We start from the raw sequence: 10,816 nt of genomic DNA, 5'->3' as shown, positions 1-10,816 counted from the left end.
CTGTTGTTCAGTCCGATTCAACTTTTCCTTCAAAAGTATTGTTCGCTCTAATTCAATTTTTCGGCCTTACGGTATTGTCCTTGCTTTAACCTAATAATCTTGACAATTGACTTTCCGAATTCGTCGTTTATGATATCTAACATTGTCATTTCAATGTGGTTCGTCTTAGTTAAGCCTCACAACAAATTTTATCGAGTTTAATTCAGTGGCGGACCCAAGATTTTGAGTTCGGGGGTGCTCTATTAACTATTTATATCTGTTTCCTTTATATTTTCTATACAACTATACACTCCGTAACTGAATTTAATGGGTGCTGGAGCACCCAAAAATTGTACATGGGTCCGCCACTGGTTTAATTGTCAATAGTACTAAATTATTATACTCGCCCCCTTAAAAAAATTTAGTGTCTTCACTAAAATGTGCCCCGCTATCATACTAGGGAAGATATTGACAAAATTAATTGGTGGCTGTATCTATTGATACACATTAAAATATTTAATTGGTGAATACACATTCAAATATTTCAAACACAGAAATATTTTCTCGTCTTTCACTCATGGATGTCTTCATATAGTACTACTTAATTAAGAAGCAAAGGGAGGATCTTTAGGACAATGAGGCGGTGCACGGGGTGGACAAGGTGCTCCATCAGTCATTACACAGCGGCAACGCCAATATAATATCCCAGATGAAGGGTCTGGCTTTATACATGTTGGGTACACTTTTCCAATCTCTCGATAGCATGGCCTACATGTTTCAACGCATTCCATTAGATTTGGACAACCCCCTGTTATTGCATCTACATAGCATCCATCCACCTCCACCTTTCCCACCATGCCTGCACCAATTTTGGGAGGAAAAAAAAAAGGACTTGTTAATTCACACTATTATCAAAAGAATTTTAAGTTCATCTTTATACTGATGGTGTAATAAATACTCACATAGTCTTGTCACTTAGGATTCGTTTGGACGTGATTTGAAATCAGATTGATTTTGAAGTTGAAATTTTGTTTGAACATCTAATTTGAATTTCTTAAGTTGTGTTTACTAAACATAAAAATTATATAACTTGCGAAAATTATCAAAACTTATCCAACTTTTATACAATCTTACCAAGCGAGCGAATATAGTTCATAAACAAGTTATCGGAAAAGCCTAGGGCGTCGCATTAATAAATCACATATCTGCATGTTCTTTTTATAAATAAATGTTTGTGACTTCATGTTACTACAAACTTTCAAATATACATAGTTTTACAAAGATCCACTAGTCCAATAAATTAACAAATAGTAGTAACTAACTATTCTTTAATATAATCCTCACACATGTAGATACAATCTTTTCACATCGAGCATGAGTTTTGTTTTGCAAAATTAGAATGATGAATCTTTTTTTTTTTTCAAAATATAAACTTATGGGTCAAGTTTACATTTAAAAAAAGTTTAAAATTCTACTTTTTAGAGAATTTGAAATTTGCATTGAAGTTAAAGTTTTGTGCAGATTTTATAAACAATTGATGATTTCAAATCAAAACTTAAAATTGAGGTCGCAAATTCTATGATCAAACGCCTTCTTAATAAGATGGTTACAAGTAAATTTCAAAGAGGCTAGATCGGATTCAAAAACCGAACTTATCATAAGTTAATTACATTGATGGGGTAAGAAAATCTTTACACGTCATGTATATAACTTGAATGCTTATCAAAATCTGGATTCCGCTAGAAGGAGATCTAGAATTTTTAACTCTACATTGATGGTAATATAAAAACAAAAAAAAAAAAAAAAAACGAAGAAGAAGAATTTCTAGCACTTATTTTTGTGGTCCAAACTAAATAAATTTTACAAATTCAAATATGTATTAATTTTTTTTCCTTCAAAATCACCCTTCTCTCTAATGGTTTTTTCCAACTCTCAATATTGACTATCCCTAGTTTTAAAAAGAAATGCGGAAAATAAAAGAGTTATATTACTCCAGCCGGATAAAAAAGAGTGTCCACTTAATCATTTGCACTCTCTTAAGAAAATACTAACTTCTAGGTAAAATAGGTAATCTGATTAAATTACCCCTAATTAAATAGGTATTACGACTTGATCACTTACACTTAATAAAGACAAATCTAGAAAAAAGGTTAATTCTTTTTTGATTTAGTAAATGTACACTCTTTCTGAACTAAAAAATAAAGATTAAGTAGACACTCTTTTTGAATCGTAGGGAGTAACAGAAGTTAATTAGTGTCACTAATTAACTTTCTTAAAAGGTGTGTGATACCCGAAAATTCATTTATTTAGGACGAAGGGAGTATATATAATATACATAATAATTCAAGTCGAAAGCAGTGAACGTTCTTTTAGAGGAAAAAAAAAACTGAATTACCTGAAAGAAGATAAAGGAGAATAAGGAAGATTGGAGTTGGGATTTTGATATTTTTCATTCTTGAGATTCAAAAATGGACTAAATAAGGAAGTACTTTTTTCTTTTTCTTTTTTTATGTTGAATGAATGACTTTTTATAGATGCTAGATACAGAAGAGATGGGTTAAAAGTTTCGCGAGTAACATGAGACTATATATGGATTTGCAAGCATTAAATGAAGAAAAGCTAAATCTCATTAGTAATTTGTTGTTTGTTGGTTTGAATCAAACTAACGCCCAACACTAGTATGAACAAACCACAACGTATTCAGTGTAATTTTATTAGTGGGATTCGGAAAGGTTAAGATATACGCATACGTTACTCCGATCTTTGTGGGGTAGAGAGATCGTTTCGGGTAGACTCTTGGCTCGAAAGAGACGAAAAACATTTGAAGTACGATAGCAAGTAAAATACAACATCCAATACAAAGAAAGTGACACATAGATAATAATACACAATGAAGAAAAGAGACTACGTGATTACTGACTAACTACTACTAATTAATAAGGAGAACCCTCAGCTACCTACTAACCTTCTATAGCCTAATCCTCGATCTCCACGCCTTTTATATAAGGTCATGTCTTCAGTGAGCTAAAGTTGTGTCATGTCCTTTCTAATCACCTACCCTCGGTTCTTCTTCGACCTCCCTCTACCTCTCTTAACTCCTGTTTTAGTCAATCTCCCACACCTCCTTATTGGCGCATCCACACACCTCCTCTTCGCATGCTCAAACCATCCAACCCCTTCGCTGGAAATCACACTGCATATTATATTAAATTAATTTATATATATATATATATATATTAGATATTTAATCCCCTTAATTTCTTCATGTGTTTACGTTTTTTTTTTCTTAAATCCCCTTGACGAATATTGTAACTCCGCAACTAAATTATCAACCCTAGTGTACTACTTATTCTTGTTTCTTTTAATTACCTTTTCTTCTTCTTTTATAATAAAAAAGGTAAAGATCATCTTTCAATTTTTTTTTCTGACTTCAATTCAGAAACTAATTTTTTCCAACTTTAACCAAAATATTATTCACCTATTTAGTACTACTAAATAAACTACAAATAATTAATCAGATTTTGTCTAAAGGAGGAATCACATAATGAAATTGGTTACTGTATCTATTGATAATTTGATACACATCCAAATATTAAAAACACAAAAATGTTTTTTCTTTTCTTTCACTCATATGAATAACATTAAGGCGCAAGGGGAGGATCTTGAGGACAATGAGGTGGTCCACGGGGTGGACAAGGTGCTCCATCAGCCATTACACAGCGGCAACGCCAGTATAATATCCCAGATGAAATGTCTGGCTTTATACATGTTGGGAACACTTTTCCAATGCCTCGATAGCATGGCAGACAAGTATTGATGCATTTGTCTATATTTGGACAACCTCCTGTTATTGTTTCTATATAGCATGCATCCACCGTGCTTGCTGCACCAATCTCAAAGAACAAAAAAAGAAAGGACATGTTAAATCACAAGTAGTATCTATGGGTGTCAAATGAGCGGCTTGAACTGAATTTGAATGTATTAAAATGGCTGAGTTAATAAATGGGCGGGTTATTGACCCGTCCAAAGGTTATTTGGGCTGAAATTGGCTAAAAAGTTGATCATAATCCAGCCCGACCAATTCTTTCTAAGTTTTAGTTTTTTTTTTTGTTTTTTTTTGGGGTTCTTTTATAGTGATTTTATAATATCTAATAAAACTATTTTTTTTATTATGACTCTATATAACAAATCAAATAAAAAAACATTTTAAAAATATTTTGGCAAGATTTCTTATGAGTTAATTTGGGCTACATATCAATTAAATTTTTGATGGGCTGAAATGGGTTGTGGAATTGGCAAAGTACCAAGCTGTGAAAACATGAAAAGAACTGAATTACCTGAAAGAAGGTAAAGGAGAATGAGGAAGATTGGAGTTGGGATGTTGATATTTTTCATTCTTGAGATTCAAGAATGGACTAAACAAGATAATTGGCCTTGATACTTAATTCTTGTTTCCCTTTTTCCTTTTTATGTTGAAGGACTTTTTGTAGATGCTAGATACAGAAGAGATGGGTGCAAAGTTAATTTCTTGGGTAATATAATCTGATATATGGATGGATTTGCAAGCACTAATTGAAGAAAAGATAAAGCTCATTAGTAAAAATTGTTGTTTATTGATTTGAGTCAAACTTAACGCCCAATACTAGACAGGGGATATATTGTAATTAATGTTGCTTTTCAAATTTCCCTTTTGGGTTAAGTAGTTTGCAATTAGTATTAATGAGAAACATCAATGATTATTATAGCCTTTTGTTTTGGTCAAAGTTCTTTTAACTTCGTAGAAAATGAGCAAACGTTTTCTTAATTTCTTCCACCTTACATTGGTTTTGTAGGATGTTTTACTGAACTTTCTAGCTATCAATTATTGCTGAATATTTTTTCGGTTTATTAGATTTATTACATTTTTCTACATGAATATGAACATTATTTAGTAGTCCATATTGCTTATGTGTGAATATGGGTGTATGACATAAGTAATTGTAGACTTATTTTGTGTTGTTAGCCATTAGTGACATAGCTACACATTACATCTATGGCAAGAAGAGAAATTGTATTTCTAACGAAATAGCTAGGCAGATCCAAATTTGCAAAACTTACACTCATTTTTGCTCAATACTATGTTAAACATTCATATTCTGTATTAAGAAAAAAACTCTAATTTCTCATGCTATCAGAGCAGGCGATTCGACTTCAGTGATGTTTCCGAAAACAATAGCGTCAGGGGGGATGATGGTGGATGTATCCTCGTAGAAGCCTAAAAATTGATTGAGAGAACGAGCTGTTGCGGGGGGTTTGGGACAAGCAGGTGGTCCGACTGGTTGACAAGGTGCTCCATTCTTAAATTCACAGCGGCAAATCCAATAAGGAAGTACAGTTGGAGCTACACAGTAAGTGTACACTTGACCAATGCCTCTGTAACATGGTCTACAAGTTTCACCACATGCAATTTTATCAGGGCAACCCCCTGGTGTGCTGTCTAAGTAGCAAGCATCTGCTGATGGGACCATACTTTTCACTACCAAAAAAAAAAAAAAAAGGAAAACACAGATTAAAACGAAAATGCCAAGAAAATTTTGATCTTAAAGTAATATAATTGGATTTCTGAATAAACAATAAAAGCGTTAGCTTTGTGCATTAGAGAGTGTGGTCTAGCTGTCAAAAAGTTAAGTGGGCAAAAACTATGAGAGATTAGGGTAAATATATTAACATAGACGCTAGGTCTTTTGTTTCTATGTACCTAAATCATGGTACGTAGATAGACTTATTCAACAGCTGTGCTGGTAGATACATAGTACAGGTACCCGATTTAGCAATCTAAGTGCACTCGACATTACTGTTCTAAAAAAAGAAAAAGAGCTAGTTTGTGATATGTACCTGACAGATAAATTAGCACAACTAGAAACATAGTGCAGGACCTAGCCATGTTGAATGGAAAGTGTGTTTTAAAGAATGTCTTGGAATTTCAATTTGCTTAGGGAGCTTTTATATTCAACTTTTGGGGATTATCTGATTCAGAAAGCAGATTTGACATTTATAAACTCACCAATTTCTCATTTGATCTCGTCTAAATTGGTGGTTGAACTTTTTTCCTATTTGGCAAACTTATGAAGAGAGTATTTAAGTTTGTTTCTCCAAAACTTATTGGAGTTCATAGTATTTCTTACTATAATTTTCAAATCCTTCTACATTTTGGGCTAAGAATAAGATTGATGTGATTTTAATTGCTTTTTTTCCAAAAGAAAAGAGGACAAGTAGCCAGAAAGTCATTTCCCAAAAATTGGTGTACAGATTTTCTGTGAATGTAAGGTTATTAAGTGATGATTTTCTTATTATGGAAAAATTCTGACGAAGGACCTTATCACATGTCGATACAAACACTTAGGCCTCATTTGTTTTCATTAAGATTAAAACGTCTGAATCTGAATGCACATCTGAATGATTAAGATGTTATCTCTAGGTCTGAACACTGAATGATTAAGAAAGTTTGTTTTTCAACATCTGAATGTGCATAATGTATTCATTTAAACATAATAAATATACAATTCAAATAAAAAATAACTAAATATCAGAAAATAAATATAATAAAATAAAATATTATTTGATAAAAAATGAAACTCTTATGTTCACTAGTAATGGTGTAGACGATTTGTAGTCATGGTGGGTGATGAGTGGAGGTGGAGGGGTGGGTGGGTGGTGGTGGCTGTTGGGGTGAGAGGTGGGAGATAGTAGGGGTGGTGTGGAGTGGGGTTGGTGGTGGGAGGTGGAGGTATTGGGGAGTGAAAGTGGGGTGGGTGGTGTGGGGTTGGTGGTGGGGAGCGGGGGTGGGTGGTGTGGGGTGGGATTGGGGTTGGTCGGGTGGGGGTGGTGGGAAGTGGGGGGTTGGAGTGAAGGGTGGGTGGTTGGGTGGGTGTCACGACCCAACCCCGTAGGCCGTGACTAGTGCCCGATCTAGGCACCCAAACCCATCTATCAATGCATTCAAATATATATAGCAGAAGCCGACAAGGCCATATTCCAAATTTAGATAATTTCTAGAAAAATTTCGGCAGAGTTTCCTTTGTTTTACAGACTATCCCAAAATAGCCCTGTACACAGCAAACACCAACAAAGGCCACACAGGGCTAACAAAGTAACGTATAAACATATGCGGATCGGCCGCCTCGGCGTATGGGATCGCCCAAACAACATATACACATAACCATACAGAAAGACCATAACCCACAGACATGTCCACAGACCTCTAAACTGACCGACAGAATCATATGGCGGGACAGGGCCCCGCCGTACCCAAATAGTCAAATATACAGAAATATATACATAGCAAAAGATATATATACCAAACGTGGACTCCGAATCAAAGGGAGTACTCCGAAATAGCAGAAGTGGAGCCTACAGTGGTGGATCACCGGCGTCTGTACCTGCGGGCATGAAACGCAGCCCCCGAAGAAAGGGGGTCAGTACGAAAGATGTACTGAGTATGTAAGGCATGAAGTACAGAAGTATAGGCCACAACTGAAAGCGAACAGGATGCAAAAGAGAGAAATGTCGAACAGTATATCAAAATGTGTATCCAAATCATATATACATAATGCAAACGAAATCATGCAAAGCTCAGGAACCTGGTCACCACTCCGACGCTGGTGCCACACACATCATAACACCAGAAGGTTCAAATCTTCGTACATCCCCGAGCACACACATATCAGCATATCATATCACCAGCCATATCACAACATAACACCAAACGGAACCCGGCCCTATGGCGAGGTCTCGGGAACCGTAACACAGCATACGACCGAATTTATCATAGTGCGCACGAATCATAACCGGCCCGGGAACCGGTGAACGAATCATAATAAGGGCACGAGCGGAGTCGTGAGCAAACAATGCAATTTGTATGTCAAAATATTGTTTAGAACTTGATAAAATCATAAGTCAAGTCTTTAGTAAAAATAGTCGAACAATTAATTAGTACGGAGTTCATTTTACAAAAGTGCTCCCGAAATGGTATTTATAACCCAAAACATAGTTTAGCATATTGTTTTAATCAAAACATTATTTTATAATAGACGATTTCACAGTCAAAGGTCCCTTGTCAAACTTTTACAAAAAGAGAGCCTAATAGAACAAATAAGGCATCTCGGGTTAGCGGGCCCACCTCGGGTCAAGTCGAGGTGGCGAACATGATTTACGGACATTTGGGGTCTATGGGATCATACATAAAGGTTTCGAAGTGATCCGACGACGTTTGCATAAGTTTCGGACGTTTGGTTACTTTCTAGTCTAAATAAGATCTTTAAGCTTCAATTGAATTGAATGAATAGTAGCCATTCTCTAATTCGGATTTCGAGGAGCAGAATTGCTCCCGGGGTTTCGATATCAACCAAAAGAAGGAGTGGGGACCTTTACATACCTTATGTACGTCTTACGCTCGCCCAAAACTCAAGTCCCGTTTCGCTCAAAATCTGCAAATGGTCAAGGTTACCAATTAGGGATTTCAAAGCTTAAGAATTTACTTAACTTCATTTTTGTCTACCGAAATTTTGGCAGCATTTCCCCTATATATATAACACCCCCGAGACTTAGCTCAGCTCAATATACATCAACACAACAACCCATAAGATCACGAACATCATCAGTCATAACAAAATCACTCTAAGGACAATATTCTCTCTTTCTATATAAATCGACAACTTTCATTCAAACGTCACAATACCAAACTAATGTCCACGCTATTGCATTCATTTACTCGTTCAAGGTTATTCAAACACATTCCAATTACGTTCCAAGCAATATACACAAGTTCAAACAATTCACTACTTTCCATATTGCATCCCAAAACGTCAACAACTACGACGAACTTACTAACTCGCATTGTTTCATTCCACATTCATTCGCGACAACCATAATTCACATTTAAAGTCTTACTTTCACAATTATATAAAATATACAAGAAATCATCTAATTTCCCATAAGAACCCGCAACTATTTTCAATGCGAATTCAACTCATTAAACATTCATTTACGCCATAAATGCCATAACGACGCAACTAACGAACTAAATAAAATCAAATTCATCTTGCCTTCCACACTTCATGGCTCACGGCCAACTACACCTTTCACACACACACACGCCATGCATATACACACCAAAATCCCATAATCTTCATGCAATTCTAATCACTATAACATCCATACAAGTTCCATAACACAAAAGTGACAAAATCCTTACCTTTTCTTGAAAATCCGACTTGTCGCAAATGTGATTCTTTCGCCAAATAAATTGTATCACGTTGAAGAGCGTCTTGCACTTGCTACAACTCCAAAAGGGACACGATTTTATGATCAAAACAAAAAGACTAGAAAAATTTTCTTTCTCTCCAAGGGGTTCGGCCGAATAGGGGCTTGAGCTCTTCAATTTTTTTTGTGTTTTGTTTTGTTGGTTTCTTGAACACTCTATTGGATATACATGGTTAAATACATGATTAATTGGTCACATGCAAAGCACATGACCATTAATAATGGGGCTTGGGCCTTGGCCGGCCACCCCTAATACTTGGGCCTCAATTTTATTCAAATTTTTTTCTTGGCCCAATTCGTAAAAATCTCGTTTTGTAATTCCTGAAACTAATTTCCGAAATTCCAATTTTGCCCTCGGCCTTCCCCGATGTCTTTACACCGATAATTTCATAACCGACACAAGCATATTAGCTAAAATCGATTTATTGCCTCATAACATACAAGTCTTAATTATTTTCATGATTTCCAATTATGCGAAAACACGGGACATAACAGTGGGGTTGAGGGTTGGGGGTGAGTTGGAGTGGAGGGTGGGGTTGGGGGTGGAGCTTGTGCTAAAAAAAATTCATACAAAAATATCTTTTAATGATATTAAGATTTGGTTTAAGATCTTAATGATTAAGACCTATTCAGACCCAATAAGTGTTTAGATCTTAATGCAAACAAATGAACTTAATAGCCTAAGGTCTAAACTATTCAGATTCAGACCTCCAATAAGTGCAAACAAATGAGGCCTTACTTCATGATGATGTAAGCGTTTACGTTATGTGATGCAAGCTTATCATTTATAATTCTTAATTCTTATTAGGCCAAATACATGTGCAGCCCCTTGAACTTACCTTTCAAATAGGCACTTATACTAAGCTTGTACTTATTGAACACATGAAGTTATTAGAAAATGGGGCACATCCTGCTGACATGGCATAGCATGTTACACTACTCCTGAGAGCGCGAAACATCCCAATCTTTTTCTAAAGAAAATTCTTTCTTTTATTTCCTTCATGTTCTCTCTATCATCATCATCATCTCCAATAACTCCGGTCACCAGTGCCTCCACCACCGTGTGCCGGCCAGGTAGTCCCTATCTATGGGGCTAGCTATCGACAGTAAACTTTCCCTCAAGATGAAGTTAAAACAAAACAGAAAAGGAGGTAGTTGTAGATGGAGTTTCTGCCATTTTTGGGAGAGAAATATTATAATTGCTGCTCGTAATTAATGTTGCCTAGGCAAAAGGTAATCAAGTTAGGTTCTTACGTACTGATTTTCTTTTTAAAATTTATTTTTGAAGAAGAATATGAGTAAGAAGATAAAGATGTTACCAGTTGGTTGTTAATTTCCCGATAAACTCCGGATCAACTCTATCTTTTTCCGGTGGTCTCGAAGTTTTGCCATGGTCATCTTTCTTGTAGCTTGACAGAGAGATAACAAAGGTGGGGATATGGTGCCACTGCGTCTTATTTTTTTCTTTATTGATACTAGGCAAATTTTGATTTTACTATTTGCCACGTCAGAATTGTTTGAGCCTCACGCGTTGGGA

The 10,816-nt window shown here is 35.7% G+C and overlaps 1 protein-coding gene and 1 long non-coding RNA gene across 2 annotated transcripts; both read right to left on the bottom strand.

Annotated features, from left to right (window-relative positions):
* Positions 1-453: 453 nt before the first annotated feature.
* LOC132610970 (uncharacterized) lies at positions 454-2,570 on the bottom strand. The gene is made up of 2 exons (XM_060325377.1): positions 2,375-2,570; positions 454-838 (listed from the first exon to the last, which is right to left on the bottom strand). Exons 1-2 carry the CDS (start codon positions 2,430-2,432, stop codon positions 585-587), a joined length of 312 nt encoding a protein of 103 aa, XP_060181360.1. The 5' UTR covers positions 2,433-2,570; the 3' UTR covers positions 454-584.
* A 4,531-nt stretch (positions 2,571-7,101) lies between these two features.
* LOC132611046 (uncharacterized) lies at positions 7,102-10,816 on the bottom strand. The gene is made up of 4 exons (XR_009571441.1): positions 10,599-10,816; positions 9,212-9,293; positions 8,393-8,444; positions 7,102-7,397 (listed from the first exon to the last, which is right to left on the bottom strand). It is a non-coding gene; the product is annotated as an uncharacterized LOC132611046 (long non-coding RNA).

Source organism: Lycium barbarum, chromosome 9, assembly GCF_019175385.1.
Source record: "Lycium barbarum isolate Lr01 chromosome 9, ASM1917538v2, whole genome shotgun sequence".
NCBI classification, from domain to species: domain Eukaryota; kingdom Viridiplantae; phylum Streptophyta; class Magnoliopsida; order Solanales; family Solanaceae; genus Lycium; species Lycium barbarum.
The sequence above is the reverse complement of the archived record's forward strand: the minus strand, read 5'-3'. Positions and strand labels throughout refer to the sequence as shown.

Bases quoted from the DNA above. Each gene is read 5' to 3' on its own strand.
- LOC132610970 (XM_060325377.1), bottom strand. From the start codon at position 2,432: ATGAAAAATATCAAAATCCCAACTCCAATCTTCCTTATTCTCCTTTAT. The intron at 839-2,374 runs GTAATTCAGTTT...AAATTGGTGCAG, and splicing joins TCTCCTTTATCTTCTTTCAG to GCATGGTGGGAAAGGTGGAG.